Here is a 24,674-nt window from a genome sequence, read left to right as displayed (position 1 = left end):
TAGTCTCCCAGTCCCTGCCGCTGACAAACAACCCACAGCATGATGCTGCCACCACCATGCTTCACCGTAGGGATGGTGCCAGGTTTCCTCCAGACGTGACGCTTTGCATTTAAGCCAGAGAGTTCAATCTTGGTTTCATCAGGCCAGAGAATCTTTTTTCTCATTGTCTGAGTCTTGAGGTGCCTTTTGGCAAACTCCAAGCGGGCTGTCATGTGCCTTTTACTGAGGAGTGGTCTTCTGTCTGGCCACTCTACCAAAGGCCTGATTGGTGGAGTGCTGCAGAGATGATTATCACTCTGGATGGTTCTCCCATCTCCACAGAGGACCTTTGGAGCTCCGTCAGAGTGACCATCAGGTTCTTGGTCACCTGCCTGACCAAGGCCCTTCTCCCCCGATTGCTCAGTTTGGCCGAGAGGCCAGCTCTAGGAAGAGTCTTGTGGGTTCAAAACTTCTTCCATTTAAGAATGATGGAGGCCACTGTGTTCTTGGGGACCTTCAATGCTGCAGAATTGTTTTGGTACCCTTCTCCAGATCTGTACCTCGACACAATCCTGTCTTGGAGCTCATCGGACAATTCCTTCGACCTCATGGCTTGGTTTTTGCTCTGACATGCATTGTCAACTGTGGGACCTTATATAGACAGGTGCGTGCCTTTCCAAATCATGTCCAATCAATTGAATTTACCACAGGTGTTAAACATCTCAAGGATGATCAATGGAAACAATGGACCTGAGCAATATTTTGAGTCTCATAGTAGAGGGTCTGAAAAGTTATTTAAATAAGGCATCTTTTTTTATATACATTTGCAAAAAGGTCTATAAACCTGTTTTTGCTTTGTTATTATGTGGTATTGTGTGTAGATTGATGAGGATTTAAAAAACTATTTTTTTTTTTTTTTTTAATAAGGCTGTAACGTAACAAAATGCGGAAAAGTTAAGATGTCTGATTACTTTCCGAAGGCACTGTATGCTTCATTACACAATTTCATTTATGGATTTTGGCAATGACATTTCAGCTGGAGCTTTTGACGCGAGTCGTATGTTAATGACAGATCGGTATCTCAATGCATTTTTGGTTCAAATTACTATATATTTTTCGCAGTTTGCAGACCTCCACAATTAACCTTATATTTCAAATGAACATTTTCGGATAAGCCTAAATCAAATCACGAGCATGGTTGACCCCTCCCCCGGCACTCATTCTTCTGCCGTTTCTTCATTTTCTTCTTTAGTGTTTCAGTTTGTCCTCTGTCGTGTCTTTGGCTATGCCGGATTAAGTGATATGACATGCTATTCTATAAAATCCTCTCTCTGTAATTAATATTACCTGATTAAGCTAATCATGTAAATGTAATTAACCTCTAGGGTAGGGGGCAGTATTTTCACATCCGGATGAAAAACGTACCCGATTTAATCTGGTTATTACTACTGCCCAGAAACTAGAATATGCATATAATTAGAAAACACCCTAAAGTTTCTAAAACTGTTTGAATGGTGTCTGTGAGTATAACAGAACTCATATGGCAGGTCAAAACCTGAGAAGATTCTGTACAGGAAGTGCCCTCTCTGACCATTTCTTGGCCTTCTATACTCTCTTTATTGAAAACAGAGGATCTCTGCTGTAACGTGACACTTTCTAAGGCTCCCATAGGCTCTCAGAAGGCGCCAGAACGTTGAATGATGACTTTGCAGTCACAGGCTGAAAAACAGTAGCGCATTTGGATAGTGGTTGATCTGAAGAGGCCATTTTACATTTTCAGTCTTTGAACGAAAAAGACGTCTCCCGGTCAGAATATTATCGCTATTTTACGAGAAAAAAAAAAAATCGCATAAAAATTGATTTTAAACAGCGTTTGACATGCTTCGAAGTACGGTAATGGAATATTTTGACATTTTGTCACGACATGCGTCCGCGCGTCACCATTTGGATAGTGTCTTGAACGCACGAACAAAACAGAGGATATTTGAACATAACTATGGATTATTTTGAACCAAAACAACATTTGTGGATGAAGTAGAAGTCCTGGGAGTGCATTCTGACAAAGAACAGCAAAGGTAATCCAATTTTTCTTCTAGTAAATCTGAGTTTGGTGAGTGCCAAACTTGGTGGGTGTCAAATTAGCTAGCCCGTGATGGCGAGCTATCTTCTCAGAATATTGCAAAATGTGCTTTTGCCGAAAAGCTATTTTAAAATCTGACACCGCGATTGCATAAAGGAGTTCTGTATCTATAATTCTTAAAATAATTGTTATGTTTTTTGTGAATGTTTATCGTGAGTAATTTAGTAAATTCACCGGAAGTTTTCGGTATGTTTGCTAGTTCTGAACGTCACATGCTAATGTAAAAAGCTGGTTTTTGATATAAATATGAACTTGATTGAACAAAACATGCATGTATTGTATAACAATGTCCTAGGAGTGTCATCTGATGAAGATCAAAGGTTAGTGCTGCATTTAGCTGTGGTTTTTGTTTTTGTGACATTATATGCTAGCTTGAAAAATGGGTGTGTGATTATTTCTGGCTGGGTACTCTCCTGACATAATCTAATGTTTTGCTTTCGTTGTAAAGCCTTCTTGAAATCGGACAATGTGGTTAGATAAAGGAGCGTCTTGTCTTTAAAATGGTGTAAAATAGTCATATCTTTGAGAAATTGAAGTGATAGCATTTTGAAGGTATTTGAATATCGCGCCACTCGATTCCACTGGATGTTGAGTAGGTGGGACGATTTCATCCCACATACCCTAGAGAGGTTAACTAGAAAGTCAGGGCACCACGGAAGAACGTATATAGAGCCTTTATCTTCCGAATAAACTCTTAAAAGACTTAGTAATATTTTACATCGATAGCCGTCATCTCAATCCTCACCTTATTTCAGTCTCATAATGAAAGTTGTAAATTCTTGGTTATCTTCACGAACCCTGGCTAACAAGTTGAAACAGCAATACAAAATTGGGTTTAATTATTTATTTACTAAATACCTAACTAATCACACAGAATTACATATACACAGAATACAAATGATATCATACAGAAAACGTCCCTGGTGGACGGAGCCGACATGGCGGCTTGTTACACAAAGAAAGGTGGTTGGGCTTGAATGAAAGAGCGGGAAGACTGAGGAACACAGAAACAGCTATGCTTTCGTAAATACAGAATCTTATGCATTCTAAATTACCGCCCATTTGGAAAAGGAAAATACAATAAATATTTACTCTGAGCTGCGCTTCAGTAGATTGGTCGTAGATGCTGGCCGGGTTGGCCAACAGATCTTCCTGTCCTCGGAAGAATGTCAATGGTGGTGAAGTAGATACGTTGTAGTATCTTCGTCTGTGGTAGACTGGATCCGTCGTCCGTCCTTTCCTAGCCCACGTCTACAGCGGCCGCTGCTAACTCAACGGCTAGGAAGTATCACTTCTGTAGCGAATAAGTTCAAAGTTCATACCATTCACAACCAAAGCTCACGTCGAGGTTGGCTTAGTTCTGTACTTGACATGTGTGTCCTTGTAACGCAGAGGCTGCAGACCTCACGTAGTGGAACTCGGTTACATTGTGTCATTGTCTTATATAGTGGCGAGGGAAGGAGGGTGTTTCTCATCGTTTATAACCCCTGTCTCTTCACAGGGGTGGGCCACTGATCAAGCAGGGCACTTTCCTTATGAAAACCCAATTCTCTCAATTGGAAGCTAAAATTACATTTAATCTCTTAACAAACAATTTCAATATCAAACATTTCAATTGCTTAACAATTCCATGTGACTCATAACTAGAGGGTGTATACTTTCCCCAGGTACAGTTTATGTCATCCTGTCATCAGTCATAATGTCTCAGATGACAACTGAACTGATATCCATACTCATTAAGTTCCAAAGCATATTTCCAACTGGTTTTATTACCAAAATATGGTTCCTTTTCCCCATTTGTTTGATGTTCCCAGACTCTATATTTAACAAAGGCTATTCAACAGTCCTTCAGTAGGGTCAGAAAGAGAGGGGAAGGGAGAAAGGTATTTATGGGGGGGGGGGTCATAAACCTTACCCACAGGCCAACGTCATGACACCTCCCAATGGCACATGTTCAAAGTGGATGGCCCTTAATAATGTCCCAATTTCAATATGTGGGGAATAATCAGAGTTTCCCAAGCAGACAAATCACCCACTTGAGCCACCACTGTCCTTTGCGGTCCATTATGTCTTGTCCATTTTCCTACCAAGTACACCAGCAGCATGAGAGAAGTTTGGACAGGTTCTCTCTCCATGCTCACTCCACATGGACTCATGTCGCACTCCTAAGAGAAAAGGCATGAGAGAAAAGTCAGTTGATAACTTCAACTGGATGCTGTGTACAGGTTGCTGGCTTGGACTCAGGAAGAAGAGGTGAAGGACCACAATGAACGCCATTGTTGCTATTACTTCAGATGGTTAGAGGTGGTGAGGCTCACTGTTCTTGGTTGAATTCTCTCTTCCGTGCATCGAGATACCATATGTGGTCACCTTCGCCATAACCTTGAGAGAGTACAGACCAGAACAGTTTAGGACATTTCTGAATCAGGAAATCCAAACCAACTATTTATTGTCTGACAAATTATTACCCACTAGCAATATTCTTAATACAAATGTTCTCTTTAACATTTGTCTTAGACAACACACAGTTGAAACCATTTTTGCAAATTGGCTTATACTCCCCTATCATCTTGGCGATCTCACTGCAGAGTTACACGGTCAGGGAGTTAGAGGGCTAATCCTTAGGCAGAAATCACGACCATCCAGCAGACCCAATCTGGTTAGATTTGTATTGAAACAAGACAAAAACAACATATATTGTGATTCATGTGTCCCAAATAACCAACAACAAAAACACTACTCATGGTACAAATCACACAAGACTATTGAGAAAATATAAACGTCTTCCTAATTATCAGTGTTTACATACTACATTTAAATCTCACCCAATGTCTCTTGACTTTCTAGTGAGGGTGATCAGGCCTCACCAGAAAGTCAAAACCAATGTCAGAGGTCATTCAACCCCATTAAGTTAGTGTTTCTTTGCCTTTTCTTTCCCTGTATCTCAGAATCAGTGACAATTCAAACATTTTGTGTATCAGGTTTACATTTGGTTTTTCAGTACATTTCTTATCAAGGGAATTTACGTGTGTAACCAAAACACTGACAATAAATACTTCAGAAAATATAATGTCTGTACCCTTTAACCTGTTTGGGATAGGGGGCAGTATTTTCACGGCCGGATAAAAAAACGTACCCAATTTAATCTGGTTACTATTCCTGCCCAGAAACTAGAATATGCATATAATTAGTAGATTTGGATAGAAAACACAAAAGTTTCTAAAACTGTTTGAATGGTGTCTGAGTATAACAGAATTCATATGGCAGGCCAAAACCTGAGAAGATTCCATGCAGGAAGTGCCCTGTCTGACAATTTGTTGTCCTTCTGTAGCATCTTTATTGAAAATACAGCATCTGTGCTGTAACGTGACACTTTCTAAGGCTTCCATTGGCTCTCAGAAGGCGCCAGAAAGTGTAATGGGGTGTCTGCTGTCTCTGGGCGAAGAACAGCAGGAGAATTTGTTAGTGGTCAGCCTGGGAACAGTGAGACTGAGAGGCGCATTCACGAGAATTCTCCATTTTTTTCTTTCAGCCTTTGAATGAATATAACGTCACCCGGTTGGAATATTATCGCTATTTTACGAGAAAAATAGCATAAAAATGTATTTTAAACAGCGTTTGACATGCTTCAAACTAAGGTAATGGAATATTTTGAAATTTCTTGTCACGAAATGCGCCGGCACATCACCCTTCGGATAGTGACCTGAACGCACGAACAAAACGGAGGTATTTGGATATAACTATGGATTATTTGGAACCAAAACAACATTTGTTGTTGAAGTAGAAGTCCTGGGAGTGCATTCTGACGAAGAACAGCAAAGGTAATCCAATTTTTCTAATAGTAATTCTGAGTTTGGTGAGCCCCAAACTTGGTGGGTGTCAAATTAGCTAGCCTGTGATGGCCGGGCTATGTACTCAGAATATTGCAAAATGTGCTTTCGCCGAAAAGCTATTTTAAAATCTGATACCGCGATTGCATAAAGGAGTTCTGTATCTATAATTCTTAAAATAATTATGTTTTTTGTGAACGTTTATCATGAGTAATTTAGTAAATTCACCGGAAGTTTGCGGTGGGTATGCTAGTTCTGAACATCACATGCTAATGTAAAAAGCTGGTTTTTGATATAAATATGAACTTGATTGAACAAAACATGCATGTATTGTATAACAATGTCCTAGGAGTGTCATCTGATGAAGATCAAAGGTTAGTGCTGCATTTAGCTGTGGTTTTGTTTTTTGTGACATATATGCTTGCTTTGAAAATGGCTAATTTGAGCTCCCTTTTAGAAACTTTAGGGTGTTTTCTATCCAAATCTACTACTTATATGCATATTCTAGTTTCTGGGCAGGAGTAGTAACCAGATTAAATCGGGTAATTTTTTATCCGGCCGTGAAAATACTGCCCCCTATCCTAAAGAAGTTAACTTCTTACTTAAAGCACTGGTGTTACCCAAACTATAATCAGATTTTGTAACAGAATTTACGTGACGATAGTCCGTACATAAGCGGGACGTACCGTCAGGCTTAGGAACGAGAATACACGGGGAACTCCAGGAGCTGTTACTGGGTTTTGCCATGTCATTCTGTTATAAATAAGCTACCTCACTCTTTATTACTTCTCTTTTCTTAGTGTTAACCCGATACGAATGCTGACAAATACGAGCAGCGTTCCCCACATCCACATCATGTTCCAAGATGGACGTGCGACTTGGAACGTCCTGAAACACATTGAGAAAACTATTTATCAATAGGATAAGAACATTCGTTTGATCGTTATCCAAATGTTCCATTTGAGGGGGTAACTTTTTCAGCATCTCCGAATTACATAAGCGTTCACACTGCTGTAACGTATGGCATAACTCCAACCCGTCCTCCTTATCCTCATCTAGGTCCCAGCCAGGCTTCAGCACCACCACAGCCACACTGGAGATGGCGGGCTGGACCGGCTTACCTGAGGAGCTGTCTGGAGAGTCACACATATAATACGCGTTCAGCATGTTAACATAACACACACGGGAAGAACGCCTACTATCTGGGAACTTTATCACATAATTGGTGTCACTGAGTTTCTTTTCCACAAGATATGGCCCAGAAAAACGTGCCGACAGAGATAAGCCAGGGATTGGCAAAAAAACTAAAACTTGATCCCCTGGTGCAAAAGAACGGCCAGCAGCCTCTTTGTCATAATGTAATTTCATGCGTTTTTGAGACTAGGAGAGAGACTTTTGGGCAAACACGCATGTGGTGTGCAGTCTCTCCCGCATCTTACTGACATAATCCAACACATTTTTAGGGGCGCTACCAGGTGTAGGAGACAGGATATGCTCCTTCAAAACCTTTAGCGGACCCCGTGGGGTGTGTCCAAACACAAGGTCAGCAGGGCTGAACCCTCAGGACTCTTGTACTGTTTCCCTGATAGCAAATAAGACAAATGGCACTGCCTCATCCCAATCGGTACTGGCATCCATGCAATACTTGCGTAGCATCGCCTTAAGTGTCTGATGCCAGCGTTTGAGGTCCCCTTGACTCTCCGGATGATACGGACTGGAGACCTGATAGGAAATACACAGCGTCTTTAACACATTTGAGAACAGTTTTGGCATAAAGTTAGTTCCTTGTAAAGATTGGATTACTTTAGAGTCCAAACGTAGAGAAGAACCTAACTAGTGCCTTCACCACAGTCTTAATCATTATAGTACAGAGAGGGATAGCCTCTGGGTATCGAGTAGCACTGCACATTATTGTTAGTAAGAACTGGTTACCTGACCTAGTTTTTGGCAACGGACCTACACAATCGATTATCACTTGTTCAAATGGTTCCCCCACCACAGGAATCAGTCAGAGCGGCGTACAAGGAACTGTTTGATTTGCTTCCCAGTGAGTTGACAAACATGACATGTTTACAAAATTGGACAACATCAGACTTCAAACCGGGCCAGAAAAAATGTTGAAGGACTCGGTTATAAGTCTTGGTGATCCCTAAATGTCCAGACCACGCCTTGTCATGGGTGAGTGACAGCACCTACTGTACAGTGTAGGAACAACCACTTGAAACACTTCACTCTAGTCACTAACTGTTATGAGCTGCCCATTTATGCATCAAAACTCCTGCTTCCATAAAGTAGGCGGTCTCCCTAGTTTTAGCTTCCTCAAATGGAAATTACCGAAGCAAAACACTTGCGAAGACTGGTGTCTCCCTTTTGACATTCAATCACCATCTCGGGGGTGACAGACAAAATAATATTATGTAATTGGGCTGCGATTTCATTTTCCCCTGCATTAGTTTTTACGGGGGTAAAAACCGTCGGCCTTGCAGAATGAGTACTCTGTGCATTGTCTTCAACCTCAACATTCTCAAAAATGGAACCAGACAAATCCACCACATCTCCCAGCTTGCGAGATTGTGCCCTCGTTAACACACAAGCAGAAAAACATGGGGAAATGCTTGACCCAATTTATCATCTGCAGTTTTGATTTCTGGGTTGTCTACTACTTCTCACACAGAAGTCATGTTACCACCAGCGATATCATTCCCAAGTAACAATGTGGCTCCTTTTACTGGCAGTGTAGACACTACCCCAACACGGAAACGTCCTGATACCAAGTCTTGACACCAAGTGGACCCAGTGTAATAGTACAGGTACGGTTTCTGTCTCTATACCCTGTAATATGACATGCGAGCCACAATACGTTTCAGGGGACCAGGGTAAAGCATCAGTGACTATTACTGACTGCGCTGCCCCGGTGTCTCGTAAGATTTGTATGGGCTTTGGATTAGCTTGTTCTCCAGTTAAGGAAACACAACCGGCATAGATAAACGGAGCATGGATAGGATCCAGTTTCCCAAATGCTGAATCAATAAGTGGGTCCAGCAGATGAGCCACAAACTGGACTAAACCCAGCCTTTTAATTTAGGGGATGGTGATAGGAACTGTTTAGGTTTATTTTTCAAAACCGGGCAGTCCACAATCACGTGACCCTTTTGGTGACAGTAAAAACGTTCACAGATTTTGTGCCAAGACTTAGGATCGGCAGAGGAAAACGACCTGAATGAGGCACAGATGACGTAATTGTTCGGCCTTCAAAATGAGGCCCACCAAACACAGTCTTGTGTGTCAGAGCATACTCACCTGCCAACACTGCTGCTTGGGCCAATGTTGCCACTTTCTGTTAATTTAAATGAACTACAAATCTATCAGGCAGGTTGCTTTTAAAATCCTCCAACAGCATCAACTCCCAAATATAAGCAAAGATGTTAGCTTTGGTGGCTGAACACCAGTGATTAAACAGAGACTCTTAGTCCCTAGCAAACTCAACAAAAGTACAGTGAGAGGTTTTTTTGTGGTTCCTGAAGCGCTATCTATAGGCTTCAGGCACCAACTCATAAACCTGCAACACGGTTGTTTTAACTTATATCGTACTGTAAACTGTCTTCCATGGAGAGAGCGTCTACTACTTCCTGGGCTTTCCCAGACAATTTACATTGCAACAGGAGCGACCAAACCTTGAGTGGCCAGTGCAGTGTAGGGACACACACTCAAATGCAAAGAAATAGGAATCATCTTCCAACTCCCAAAATGGAGGGACTAAAGCAATATTTTTACTCAGTTCGAAGTGGGCTTGATGACGGGCAGGCTGTGGAGTTGCACTGGAGCCAGCGTCTATCTCCAGTTGTTGGATCCTCACCTCCTTGTCGGCTTCTGCTTCCATTTTCTAAATCAAACTCCAGCTGTCTAACGTGCTCTTTATTTTTTAGCTCAATTTCCAAATGGGCCAGCCTCACTTTTAGCCTAGCGGTCCCGTCTGAATGACCCGAAGCAGAAGATAAAGGGTCGAATCGGGGAAATGTAAAGGGGGTACGAGCAACCCCTTCCTCCGTGTCATCCTCCGACTTGGCATCGGAAAGTCTAACCGTCTCCTCATCTTTCAACGAGAAAGTTTGATTTCCCACTAAACCCTCCCTGACTAGCACAGAAAGCTCAGCCTTTAGGGCTTTCTCAGGGACGAAGAGGCCATAATGGTCAGGTATGGCGCAAAGGTCTACTTCACGCAACCTCACTAACCGATGGCGCTTCAATAAAATTGGAGACGGCTGAAGCAGCCATTTTGTACACAGCAGCCTCCTGAACACACGTAAATTAAACAAGTCACCCAAACTCACAACCTTACCCCCACGCCTCAATCACCAATCACAGAGAGCTCAGAGCAGCGGGGTCCTGTGGATTTAATAATCCTGGATGAGCCTCCATTATGTTACATACGTCTCTTGGAAGAGGGAACAAAACACCCTGCTACATCTCAACTCCCCGTGGAGTGAAACAGTATGTGATCGTAGATTGCAGAGACAGGTGTATCCCCTGACGAGAGGGAGGGGTCAGAGCTCCAATCAGCTGCTTAGAATCCAGGAAGCCATTTCCTGAAATACACACACATACAAACCCAGAACACAGAAACTGGGGAAAGTAACATCTTTAGTCTCCTTAGTCTCCCCAAATCTCCCATTCTTCTGTCTTCCCAAATCTCCCATTCTTCTGTCTACCCAAAACTCCCCAGTCTACCCAAAACTCCCCAGTCTACCCAAAACTCCCATTCTTAGTCTCCCCAAATCTCCCCAGTCTCCTAAATCTCCCCAGTGTTAAATAATCTCCCCAATTCTCCCATATTCCAAATTTCCCAAAATCTCTCCAATCTACCCAGTTTCCCCAAATATCCCAGTTAGATTCCCAAATCTCTCCAGTCTTCCCAAATCTCTCCAGTCTTCCCAAATCTCCCCAGTCTTCCCAAATCTCCCATAATCCCCAGACTTCCAAAATCTCCCATCTTCCCCATCTCCCAATTCTCCCACCTTCCGAAATCTCCCGTCTTCCAAATCTCCCAGTCACCCAGTCTGTCAGTCTTCCAGCTCACCCCATCTACCAATCTTCACATATCACCTCAGTATCTCCAAATCTCACCAGTCAACCCAAACCTCCCCATTCAACCCAAACCTCCCCATTCAACCCAAACCTCCCCATTCAACCCAAACCTCCCCATTCAACCCAAACCTCCCCATTCAACCCAAACCTCCTCTGTATCCCAAACCTCCCATTCTTCTGTCTCCCCAAATCTCCCCAGTCTCCTAAATCTCCCGTGTTCCAAAATCTCCCCAATTGACGCATATTCCAAATTTCCCCAAATCTCTCCAGTCTTCCCAAATATCCCAGTTACAGTTTCCCAAATCTCCCCAGTCATCCAAATCTCCCCAGTATTACAAATGTCCCGTTTTACAAATCTCCCAGTCTCCCAAATCACCCCAGTCCTCCAAAATCTCCCCAATCTTCCCAAATCTCCCAGTCCTCCCAAATCTAACAGTCTCCCAAATCTAACAGTCTCCCAAATCTAACAGTCTCCCAAATCTAACAGTCTCCAGTCGTTGTTCCCCAGTCTCCCAAATCTCCCAGTTACAGTCCCAAATATCTCCAGTCTCGCAATTCTCCCAAATCTCCCCAGTCTCCCAAATCTCTGTTAAAAGCCTCCCAAATGGCGCCAGTCTTGCAAATCACCCAAATCTCCCAAGTCTACATAGTCTCCTAAATCTCCAGAATTCTCCCATCTTCCAATCTCCCATTTTATCAGTCTCCTAAACCTCTGTTACACAGCCTCCCAAACCTCTCCAGTCTTGCAAAACTCCCAAATATTCTAGTTAGTGTTCCAAAATCTCCCCAAATCTATCTATTCTTCCCAGTCTACCCAAATATTCCAGTTACAGTTTCCCAAATCTCCCCGGTCTTCCCAACTCTCCCAAATCTCCCACAATCCCCAGTCTTCCCAAGTCTCCAGTCATCCCAAGTCTCCGTCTCCCAGTCTTCATAGTCGTCTAGTCTCCCCAGTCTTCCAAATCTACCAGTCGTCCAAATCTCCCAGTCTCCCCAGTCTTCCAAATATCCCAGTCTCCCCAGTCTTCCAAATATCCCAGTCTTCCAGAATCTTTCTATTTCTCCCGTTTTCCAAAATCTCCCCAGACTTCCCAGTCTTTAAAATCTCCCCAGTCTAACCAGTCTCCCCAGATCAACCGTCCTCCTAAATCTCCCAGTCTTCTCAAATCTTCCATTTCTCCCATAATCCCCAGATGTCCGAAATTTACCAAGTCTCCCCAGTCGTCCCAAATCTCCCCAATTGTCCCATATTCCAAATTTCCCCAAATCTCTCCCGTCTTCCCAGCCTCCCCAAATATCCCAGTTACAGTTTCCGAAATCTCCCTAGTCTTTCCAAATCTTCCCAAATCTCCCCAGTCTCACAAATCTCCTAGTCTCCCGTCTTCTCAAATCTCCCAAATCATCCCATTCTCCCCGTCTCCCCAGTCTTCCATTTCTCCCATAATCCAGATTTATGAAATCTCCCGTCTTCCAAATCTCCCAGTCTTCCCAAATCTCCCAGTCTCCCCAGTCTTCACAAATCTCCCAGTCTCCCCAGTCTTCCATTTCTCCCATAATCCCCAGTCTTCCATTTCTCCCATAATCCCCAGTCTTCCATTTCTCCCATAATCCCCAGACTTCTGAAATCTCCAAGTCTGCCCAGTCTCACAAATCTCCCAGTCTCACAAATCTTCCAGTCTGCCCAGACTCCCCAGTCTCACAAATCTCCAAGTCTCACAAATCTCCAGGTCTCACAAATCTCCAGGTCTCTCCAGTCTTACAAATCTCCCAGTCTCCAAGATGTCCCCAGTCTGACCAGACTCCACAGTCTCACAAATCTCCCAGTCTCCCCAGTCTTCTCAAATCTCCTAGTCTCCCAAATCACCCCATTCTCCCCAGACTTCCATTTCTCCCATAATCCAGACTTCTGAAATCTCCCGTCTTCCAAATCTCCCAGTCTTCCCAAATCTCCCAGTCTCCCCAGTCTTCAATTTCTCCCATAATCCCCAGACTTCCATTTCTCCCATAATCTCCAGACTACTGAAATCTCCAAGTCTGCCAGTCTCACAAATCTCCCAGTCGCACAAATCTCCCAGACGTGCCCAGTCTCCCCAGTCTTACAAATCTCCCAGTCTCCCCAGTCGCACAAATCTCCGTCTTACAAATCTCCCAGTCTCCCCAGTCTTACAAATCTCTGTCGCACAAATCTCTGTCTCCCCAGTCTCACAAATCTCCCAGTCTCACAAATTTCCAAAACTCCCCCGTCTTTCCAAAACTCCCCCGTCTTTCCAAAACTCCCCCGTCTTTCCTTCCAAATGTCCCGTCTTTCTTTCCAAAGCTCCCGTCTTTCTTTCCAAAGCTCCCGTCTTTCTTTCCAAAGCTCCCGTCTTTCTTTCCAAATCTCCCGTCTTTCCAAATCTCCCCAGTCTTCCCAAATCTCCCCAGTCTTCCCAAATCTCCCCAGTCTTCCCAAATCTCCAGAATTCTCACGCCTTCCAAAATCTCCACAAATCTCCCCAGACTCAGTCTCACGAGTCTTCCAAATCTCCCAGTTAGTCTCCCAAATATCTCCAGTCTCGCAATTCTCCCCAGTCTCCCAAATCTCTGTTACAAGCCTCGCAAATCACTCCAGTCTCGCAAATCTCCCCAGCCTCCTAAATCACCCCAGTCTACACACTCCTAAATCTCCCCAGTCTTCCCAAATCTCCAGAACTCTCCAGTCTTCCCAAATCTCCAGAACTCTCCAGTCTTCCAAATCTCCCCAGTCTTCCAAATCTCCCCAGATTTAGTCTTCCAAATCTCCCCAGTCTTCCAAATCTCCCCAGTCTCACTTTCTGTCTTCCCAAATCTCCCCAGTCTCCTAAATCTGTTACACGGCCTCCCAAATCTCTCCAGTTTCGCAAATCTCCCAAATATTCTAGTTAGTGTTCCAAAATCTCCCCAAATCTATCTATTCTTCCCAGTCTACCCAAATATTCTAGGTAGTCTACCCAAATCTCTCAAATCTCCCAGTCTCCCAAATCACCCCATTCTCCCCAGTCTTCCATTTCTCCCATAATCCCCAGTCTTCCATTTCTCCCATAATCCCCAGTCTTCCATTTCTCCCATAATCCCCAGTCTTCCATTTCTCCCATAATCCCCAGTCTTCCATTTCTCCCATAATCCCCAGTCTTCCATTTCTCCCATAATCCCCAGTCTTCCATTTCTCCCATAATCCCGTCTTCCATTTCTCCCATAATCCCCAGACTTCTGAAATCTCCAAGTCTGCCCAGTCTTCCCAGTCTCACAAATCTCCCAGTCTCACAAATCTCCCAGTCTGCCCAGACTCCCAAACCTCCCAGACTCCCAAATCTCCAAGTCTCACAAATCTCCAAGTCTCACAAATCTCCAAGTCTCACAAATCTCCAAGTCTCACAAATCTCCAAGTCTCACAAATCTCCAAGTCTCACAAATCTCCAAGTCTCACAAATCTCCAAGTCTCACAAATCTCCAAGTCTTCCATTTCTCCCATAATCCCCAGACCTCCCGAAATCTCCTGTCTTCCAAATCTCCCCAGTCCTCCAACTCTCAAAGTCTCCCAAATCTCTGCAGTGTTCCAAAACCTTCCCATTTCTCCCGTTTTACAAAATTTCTGCAAATCTCCCCAGACTTCCCAGTCTTCCAAATCGACCCCCAGTCTAACCAGTCTCCCCAGTCTCCCTAAATCAACCGTCTCCCATAATCCCCAGACGTCCGAAATCTCCCAAGTATCCCCAGTCTTCCTAAATCTCTCCAGTCTCCCCAAATCTCCCCAATTCTCCAGAGTACTCCCGTCTTCCAAAATCTCCCCAGTATCCCAAGTCTCTCCAAATGTCACCAGTTCTCAAAATTCTTCCAAATTCTCCTGTTTTACAACATCTCCCCAAATATCCCGACTCCCCAGTCTTCCAAATCTCCCAGTCGACCCAGACTTCCTAAATCTGCCTCATTTCCAAAGTCTCCCCAAATCGCCAGAATTCTCCCCAAATCGCCAGAATTCTCCCCAAATTTCCCAGTCTTCCAAAATCTCCCCAGATTTCTCCCAGTCTTCCAAAATCTCCCCAGTTCTCCCCTGACTTCCCAGTCTCCAAAATCTCCCCTGACTTCCCATGTCTTCCAAAATCTCCCCAGATTTCTCCCAGTCTTCCAAAATCTCCCCAGATTTCTCCCAGTCTTCCAAAATCTCCCCAGATTTCTCCCAGTCTTCCAAAATCTCCCCAGATTTCTCCCAGTCTTCCAAAATCTCCCCAGATTTCTCCCAGTCTTCCAAAATCTCCCCAGATTTCTCCCAGTCTTCCAAAATCTCCCCAGATTTCTCCCAGTCTTCCAAAATCTCCCCAGATTTCTCCCAGTCTTCCAAAATCTCCCCAGATTTCTCCCAGTCTTCCAAAATCTCCCCAGATTTCTCCCAGTCTTCCAAAATCTCCCCAGATTTCTCCCAGTCTTCCAAAATCTCCCCAGATTTCTCCCAGTCTTCCAAAATCTCCCCAGATTTCTCCCAGTCTTCCAAAATCTCCCCAGATTTCTCCAAAATCTCCCCTGACTTCCCAGTCTCCAGAATTCTCCAAAATCTCCCCTGACTTCCCAGTCTCCAAATCTCCCCAAATCTCCCCCGACTTCCCAAATCTCCCCCATCTCCCCAGACTTCCCAGTCTCCCAAATCTCCCCAGACTTCCCAGTCTCCCAAACCTCCCCAGACTTCCCAGTCTCCCAAATCTCCCCAGTCTTCCCAGTCTCCCAAATCTCCCCAGACTTCCCAGTCTCCCAAATCTCCCCAGACTTCCCAGTCTCCCAAATCTCCCCAGTCTTCCCAAATCTCCCCAGACTTCCCAGTCTCCCAAATCTCCCCAGTCTTCCCCTGACTTCCCAGTCTCCCAAATCTCCCCAGTCTTCCCCTGACTTCCCAGTCTCCCAAATCTCCCCAAATCTCCAGAATTCTCACGTCTTCCAAATCTCCCAAATCTCCCCAGTCTGCCCCAAATCTCCCCAGTCTGCCCCAAATCTCCCCAGTCTGCCCCAAATCTCCCCAGTCTTCCCAAATCTCCCCAGTCTTCCCAAATCTCCCCAGTCTTGCCCAAATCTGTTACAAGCCTCCCAAATCTCTCCAGTCTCGCAAATCTCCAGAATTCTCCCGTCTTCCAAAATCTCCCCAGTCTCACGTGTCTTCCAAATCTCCCAAATCTCCCCAGTCTTCCCCAATCTCCCCAGTCTTCCCAAATCTCCAGAATTCTACCATCTTCCCAAATCTCAGTCTTCCCAAATCCTCCCGTCTTCCCAAATCTCCTGAATTCTCCCGTCTTCCAAAATCTCCCCAAATCTCCCAGTCTACCCAGACATCCCAAATCTCTCCAGTCTCAAATCTCCTAGTCTCCCCAGTCTACCCAGACATCCCAATTCTCCCCAGTCTCAAATCTCCCAGTCTCCAAAATCACCCCATTCTTCCCAAATCTCCCAGTCTCCCCAATCTTCCATTTCTCCCATTTCTCCCATAACCCCCAGACTTCCGAAATGTCCAGTCCTCCAAATCGCCAAACCTCCCAGTCCAACTCTCAAAGTCTCCCAAATCTTCCCATTTCTCCCGTTTTACAAAATCTCCGCAAATCTCCCAAATCCTCCCATTTTACAAAATCTCCCCAAATCAACCGTCTCCCAGTCTCGCCAAATCACCCAGTCTCGCAAAATCACCCAGTCTCTCCAGCCTTCCAAATCTAATAGTATCCAGTCATTATCTGCCAGTATCCCCAGTCTCCCAAATCACCCACTTACACATTCTTCCAAATATCTCCAGTCTCGCAATTCTCCCAAATCTCCCCACTCCTCCAAATCTCCCCAAAGTTCCAAATTCTTCACATTTCTCCCGTTTTCCAAATCTTCCCCAGTCGTCCCAAATCTCCCACGTCTCCCCCATTGCCCAAATGGATTCTATAGTCTTGCCGCTTCAATACTTAGGTATTCACATCCACACCACCAGCAATGATCACAGTGCAGCCAGTCAGAGGTACACGTTTGACAAAATCTGTGTCCTGCGTTATCAATAAACAGCACTCACCCAGCTCAGCTGTTAGACTCAAACTTCTCAATGGCTTCTCCTGTCAGTGCTCACTACCTGTAGATCGACGGGTGGTGGTGAACAAAACCCCTAGATAATGTTATAGATTGAAAAACTCAGCTCAGCTCACACAGAACTGGTTGGGGTATTCATTCAGACACACACACACCTCTTTCACAGCAGAGCTAGTCCCAACAGTTCTCATTCACTCATTACTGTTAAGTACTATCTAAAATTCCATCCTCGTATTATTCCAAACGTTATTTGTTGAACTCAGCTTCCCACTTACCTAAATTACAAATCTCTTAGAACTAATATAAAACATATCTCAGAAACACCTTGTGCAATTACCAGTGGCTGCAGACCACGTCGACACTTCAAATAAATGCCAAGACAGCTGTCAGCGGGGCTTTTCCATGGTGCCGTTACTTGCCCTCACTCTAGTCTTGCCTAGGAGACAAGCTCTAGCCTTAAGACTAATAGTACCTTCATTTTTGTTTAGATTTATAACAAAACATTCATTTTTTTTAATTAACTTACTGAAACGCAGTTGCAGTGTCCCTCAATTATCCGCAGATGATGCGTCCCCTCCTGGGCAGCTCGCAGTAAGGGTCTGGTCCTTGTCTTTTGGTCAGACGGGAATTTCCCCTCACACTTCATAAAGTGCACCACCGGCTTTCCCCTCGCAGACCCTCACTGGAAAGCTCCGCAGGCAGAATCAATCATTTAGTTTATGACACCAAATTGTCAGGGAAATCACCACCAGGGACACCTGAAGTCAATCTTAAATGAATCATTCTTTATTAACAGCATGCTGGAGTGGTTCCAACAAACTCAATGCACCATAGTACACTACGTGTCAGTCAAGAGCTCCATCAGGGCAGTCCAGTTAGTTCTTATATACTGCTTAAAACAGACAAGTTATATTTGCATGATTTACATTACTCATAAATCACCAATAACTTTTGGTGCATGCATGTGAGCGACCAATACCTCATGAGGCTTCTCTCCAAGTTTAGACCTTGAAACTGAGATATCCCTTTCCGTCCTCAAAAACAATGTTCTGGGCGTACTACCAAATTGCCAATACTGATGAGGATTCCTCCCAGGCACGATCAGTCAGTCACTTGCATGAACCCAGTCAAATTGTTATTAGAAAAGGAAACATTTTCCTTCACAATGCTATTGATCAACTGGGTTCGAACCCATGTCTGTGTGTCACAACACTATGTAGGCCTAAGTCTGTCTAGGATTTAGCTTGAACGAACGTAACTGTTCAGGTTTCAGGCAAAAGTACGAGTCATTGGGCCTCCCGAGTGGCGCAGCAGTCTAAAGCACTGCAGTGCTTGAGGCATAACTACAGACCCGGGTTTGATTCCGGGCTGTGTTGCAGCCGGCCGCGACCGGGAGACACGAGGCAACGCACAATTGGGCCAGCGTCACCCGGGTTAAAGGAGGGTTTGGCCGGCTGGGATGTCCTTGTGCCATTGCGCTCTAGCAACTCCTGTGGTGGGCCGGGCACATGCACACTGACACGGTTGCCAGTTGTTTCCTCCGACACATTGGTGCGGCTGGCTTCCGGGTTAAGCAAGCAGTGTGTCAAGAAGCTATACGGCTTGGCAGGGTAGTGTTTCGAGGACGTATGGCTCTCGACCTTCGTACGGGAGTTGCAGCGATGGGACAAGACTAACTACCAATTGGATATCACAAAAAAAGGGGTAAAAGTAAAAAAAAGTGACAAAAGGGTACTAGTCAATCACACAAACATGGTTATGAGTATAACGACCCATTATTAAAATGTAAATGTCAGGTAATCCAGAGAAAGAAGTGGTCAAAATGCTTTATTTTACAGTTCAACAGTAATTCCCAACACACAATGACCATAACATGTTAACAGATGTCTTTGTTAGGAGTATCATTGTGGTTCATACAAAAAGTTTAAAAAATAAAAAGTTGATTTTAAATAGGTATAAATTAAGCTACATTGAACATGAACTGTATCTCTACCTCTTCACATATCTAAAAGTGCCTCAGACATTTTGTTCAAAGCATGTGTGATTTAGAATATGTAGCTAACAGATGAAGACAACCTTAAGTTGGAAACAAAAGTGCAATTGAGAAGCACCAAAAACAAACATTTGGCACATGAAAATCAAAACAAGCAAATGTAACCCAAGGCAAAAAAACCATTACTCTGCCTTCGATTGAGAATGGAAAGGTCAAGGACGGATAAATCAAAATCAGTTGAACCTAATGAGAGTAGGATACTTGAATAAAAGAAACCAACTGGCATACTTCCTCCAATTACAGAAACAAACAAGGCCTAAATATCAATTTCAAAGCTAGAAAATGCTTTAGGAATAGTTCTCAATGTCAGATAATACACAATATAGGCTAGAGTGTTTCCTCCAGAGGCTTTAAAAACACTGAAAACTCTTAAGGCCATGTCAATTCTTCTACAAATTAAATTCAGATAATGGAATAAAATGCCTTAAACTTTGTACAAATGAGAATAAAAGCCATAAAATGTTAACATATAGCTAGGAACTCTTAACTGTCATGTCTAAAAAGAAAGATTACCTTTATAACACCATTTAAATTGCCCCTTTAAGCCAACATACAGTAGAAATTACATGACTAAAAAGTGATGTATATAAAATATCTGTAATATTCTAGCAAATGAATGCTGCATAGTTATACATGACATGGCTTCATTGTCAGATGTTTGTATCATTTATAAAACAGATGAATGAAATTTCACAGTGTCCCAAAAACACACATGTAAAGAAGGATATACTGCAGGTACAACTCATATGAGGACATCCATTGTGCCTCACACTTCACCATTCCATCACTCAACAGTCAAGGGGGTAGTCTATAGTATGTGCAGTGTAAACAAAACATTAAACCATATTTTTGGATGTTTAGGCAACAACCCAGTGTCCCCTTATCTAAACATATTAACAAAGAAATAGGATTATCCAAATCTCCAAAAAGCATCCCAAACAATCCCAATACTCCCAAGCTGAGCACAGCTGAAAGACAAAGCATTGCCTTGTTGAGATGCAACTGAAACCGATGAAATTTACATGGAGGACAAAAGGACTTTAAGGCTGTGTTCACACAGACCAATTCAAAAATATTTCCCCCACAATTATTGGTCTTTTGGCCAATCTGATCAGATCTTTTGCCAATAAATGGGTTAAAAACAATAATAAAAAAAGAATAAAAAAAATACAGAATTGGGCTGTCTGTGTAAACGCAGCCAAAGATATTACGGCCGGTCACATTGGGTAGGCAATAAGTGGTTGAATCTCTATGACCGGTGACAGGTTAACTCGCAGGATCTTCTGGGCTTTCCTCCTCACCTCCTCATCGGTGATCGAGTCATCAACCTTGATCACCTTGAACCTCAGGTTGTTCTCACTCAGTCTAAGGTCTTCAGACTGCTCTTTGACCAACCAGACCTCATTTCTGGGCCTCTTCACACAGAGTTTGTCTTCAGCCTCGTCAGTCCTTTTCCTTTTCTGGTCCCTCCAGCAAGGCATTCCGTTGCATTCCTTCAAAACCCGGTCGTTTTGCAGCATGGCAGGCACTCCGATGATATTGACTGGGCAGGGCAAAAAGCTCACTCTCCTCAAAGTGACAGATTTTGCTGAGTTTCCGGTACCTTCCGAAGGCTGTACTTGGGTACCTGTTAGAGATAGTGGTCGATGAGAGTTGGGCACAGTCACCTCTCTTGACCATACACCTGTGTGGAACTGCAGTCTCGCTGTGTGGCCTGTAGAGGGTCCAGTCATGTTGGTCAGTCTTATGTATGACTGCATCTGAACAGGCACAACAGCCAAGGCCGGTGGTTTCGAGAGGACAGTCTGTTTGAGAGACTCCTTTGACAGATTTGTCAAAAGAATTGTGGGTTGATTCTTCAGGACGACTTTCGCTGCTGCACTTAACAAAGAATAGTTGATTTCAGTCTTTTTGCCATGGGGTTTTCTACCCTTCTTTTTGCCAGGCTTTTGAACCTTTGAAACAGCAATGTCCAGTGTGCTCTGTGTCTTTATTACAGGCCTCAGTACTGCAGTACAAGACCTGTAACCATAAACATCTTTGCTTTTAAGTACAGTAGGCTTGTGACCTTCATCTTTGAGTCCCTCAATAAAAGTGGCCAGTTCTTTCTCAGTATCGAAAAGGTCTTTTGACATAGGACTGAACGCTTTCAGAGTCTCCAGTAGCGTAGTTTGGCCAGCTGAGTTGAAACGTGACCATGACTGGACAACCTTCTCTGTGGCTTCCTTACAATTCATGGCATATACCATCTGTTCTGTAATCTGTAGCATTGGTGATACTCACGTCCGAGATCAGCCCTGTGGGCAAAAAGAGAAGAAACATAAAAATGTAGACTTCATACTCAACTTCTGTAAATCATTGACATTCAAAAACATGGATAAGGGAAATCTCAGGTTACAGCTTCTGATCAAGTAGGCTAACCTAACATTCAACATACCACCAAAGTGACTACAAACAAAGCTGTATTCATAATCTTCCTGAAGAGGGAGACCTACAAACTCTGAAATAAACTTGTTACATCAGGATCAAAAAAATAAAAATAAAAGCTTTGCCTATTTTAAACAGATTCAAAACATCTACCAACCATGGGTGACTAACATTAGCCAAAATTCAGTGAGGCAATATCCACCATAGACCTGGAGGACAAATGATAAATTGACAATTCCAACTGGAATTTATTTTTACAGATCGAGCACTCTTATTCAAATTAGCTCCAAAAAGCACAAGACCGATAACAAAATTCCAGTAATATTTAATGAGAAAACGTAGAATTTGGAGAATGAGAGTTTGCCCCTCGATTGTTTTCACTCAGATCTGACGGACAGATCCTACTCTGCCACAAAGACAGGTGTATGACCTGTCACATAACAAAGTAGGCTAGCTTTTGATTCAACTTACGGTGGATGCGGCAAGTCAAAACAGAATGTAGAAACAGGAAAATAACTTTGCATTGCTGCAAGTTTGCACGTCTTGTGCGGCAGCTGTACCGCTGCCGTACAGACTGCTTCCATTGAAAAGGTAATTCATTAAGTAGGTTAGCGAGCCAATGCTTACTTAGCTCAGCTTAAACGCCAATTTGCATCGGCTCACAGAACTACTTCTAAAAAGGCTTCTACAAGCTGCACTCCAATGATCTACTTGCGTGCACGTGAGTGGAGTTTGTTTTGGCAGCGGACTCTTCGTTGCATTCCACCCAGAGGTGAAGTCCGCCTTGTGTAGTGTAAATCCACTAGGGGGCTTGGGAGCCAGAGTAGCTAACCAAGCAAGAGGGGCCAAGGCACTCTATTTGACTAGCCACAGAAAACATTTGAACTTCCGGATTCAGAGTTACATTATATGCCTGTTTACAAAATGCTAGCCACATGTCAGGCTAGACTGTGTTCTATGCTTTACGACACAACTTTTTAGCCACAGAAGAAAACATGTATTTTTTGGAATTGCTAGAGCTTGAACAGCAAAAACTTGAAATGCTATTACTACTCAGGAGTACGGAAAAAACGGACTGAGAAAATGGCAAGTTCGTTCCATGAAGACCACGAGAGGGGACGATGAGAACACGTGTCTCTTGTGCAACCTAGGTGAAGCATTGACGAGGAACGACATGTTCAAATCTAATTTTATTGGTCACATACACATGGTTAGCAGATGTTAATGCGAGTGTAGCGAAATGCTTGTGCTTCTAGTTCCGACCGTGCAGAAATATCTAACAATTTCACAACTACCTTACACGTGTAAAGGAATGAATAAGAATATGTACATATAAATATATGGATGAGCGATGGCCGTGTGGCATAGACAAGATGCAGTAATGTATATACTGTACTCTATACCATATGAGTAATGTAGGGTATGTAAACAAAGTGGCATTGTTTAAAGTGACTAGTGATACATTTATTACATCCAATTTCTTATGATTGAAGTGGCTAGAGATTTGAGTCTGAGTGGCTGCTGCCAACATACTATGTTAGTGATCGCTGTTTAACAGTCTGACGGCCTTGACAGAAGCTGTTTTTCAGTCTCTCGGTCCCAGCTTTGTTGAATCTGTACTGACCTCGCCTTCTGGATGATAGCGGGGTGAACAGGCAGTGGCTCGGGTGGTTGATGTCCTTGATGATCTTTTTGGCCTTCCTGTGGCATCGGGTGGTGTAGGTGTCCTGGAGGGCAAGTAGTTTGCCCCCGGTGATGCGTTGTGCAGACCTCACTACCCTCTGGAGAGCCTTGCCGTTTTGGGCGAAGCAGTTGCTGTACCAGGCGGTGATACAGCCCGACAGGATGCTCTCGATTGTGCATCTGTAAAAGTTTCAGGTTTTTGGGTGGCGAGCCAAATATCTTTAGCCTCCTGGAGGTTGAAGAGGTGCTGTTGCGCTTTCTTCCCCACACTGTCTGGGTGGACCATTTCAGTTTGTCCGATGTGTATGCTGAGGAAGCTTTCCACCTTCTCCACTACTGTCCCGTCGATGTGGATAGGGGGGTGCTTCCTCTGCCGTTGCCTGAAGTCCACGATCATCTCCTTTGTTTTGTTGACGTTGGGTGTAAGGTTGTTTTCCTGACACCACACTCCGAGGGCCCTCTCCCCCTCCCTGTAGGCCATCTCGTCGTTGTTGGTAATCAAGCCTACCACTGTAGTGTCATCTGCAAACTTGATGATTGAGTTGGAGGCGTGCATGGCCACGTAGTCATGGGTGAACAGGGAGTACAGGAGAGGGCTGAGAACGCACCCTTGTGGGGCCAGTGTTGAGGATTAGAGGGGTGGAGATGTTTCCAACACCCACCACCTGGGGGCAGCCCATCAGAAAGTCCAGGACCCAGTTGCACAGGGCGGGGTCGAGATCAAGGGTCTCGAGCTTAATGACGAGTTTGGAGGGCACTATGGTGTTAAATGCTGAGCTGTAATCGATGAATAGCATTCTTACATAGGTATTCCTCTTGTCCAGGTATTCCTCTTGTCCAGGTATTCCTCTTGTCCAGGTATTCCTCTTGTCCAGGTGGGTTAGGGCAGTGTGATTGCGTCTTGTGGACCTATTGGGGCGGTAAGCAAGTTGGAGTGGGTCTAGGTTGTCACCTGTTCAACGGACGTGCTACCTGTCCCAGACCTGCTGTTTTCAACTCTAGAGACAGCAGGAGCAGTAGAGATACTCTGAATAGTCGGCTATGAAAAGCCAACTGACATTTACTCCTGAGGTGCTGACCTGTTGCACTGGACAACCACTGTGATGACGATGACGATTATTAAGACCCTGCTGGTCATCTATGAACATCTTGGCCATGTTCTGTTATACTCTTCACCTGGCACAGCCAGACGAGGACTGGCCACCCCTCAGCCTGGTTCCTCTAGGTTTCTTCCTAGGTTCTGGCCTTTTAGGCTGGGTTTCTGAAGAGCATTTTGTGACATCAGCTGATGTAAGAAGGGCTTTATAAATACATTTGATAGGGTGATTCTTGACTAGTCTCTCAAAGCACATCATGATAATGGAAGTGAGTGCTACGGGGCAATAGTCGTTTAGCTCAGTTAGCTTTCTTGGGAACA

At 44.0% G+C, this 24,674-nt stretch overlaps 1 protein-coding gene across 7 annotated transcripts in view; it reads right to left on the bottom strand.

The window, feature by feature from the left end:
- Window positions 1-2,948: 2,948 nt before the first annotated feature.
- The window catches only part of LOC106566658 (coiled-coil domain-containing protein 71), a 50,172-nt gene continuing 28,446 nt past the window's right edge, over window positions 2,949-24,674 (bottom strand). For 3 of the 7 annotated variants that reach the window (XM_045693033.1, XM_014134896.2, XM_014134895.2), the window contains one exon: window positions 18,906-21,444. In XM_045693033.1, coding sequence (XP_045548989.1) covers window positions 20,365-21,417 — 1,053 coding nt within the window. In that variant the 5' untranslated portion in view covers window positions 21,418-21,444 and the 3' untranslated portion in view covers window positions 18,906-20,364. Of the gene's footprint in view, window positions 4,285-4,408; window positions 4,776-6,635; window positions 7,668-17,620; window positions 17,785-18,905; window positions 21,445-24,674 lie in introns of those variants that run through there. The other 4 variants (XR_001319918.2, XR_001319919.2, XR_001319917.2 and 1 more) reach the window with 4 other exon arrangements.

The sequence above is a fragment of the Salmo salar genome, chromosome ssa13 (genome assembly GCF_905237065.1).
Source record: "Salmo salar chromosome ssa13, Ssal_v3.1, whole genome shotgun sequence".
Lineage (NCBI taxonomy): Eukaryota > Metazoa > Chordata > Actinopteri > Salmoniformes > Salmonidae > Salmo > Salmo salar.
This window is presented reverse-complemented; position numbering and strand designations above follow the sequence as displayed.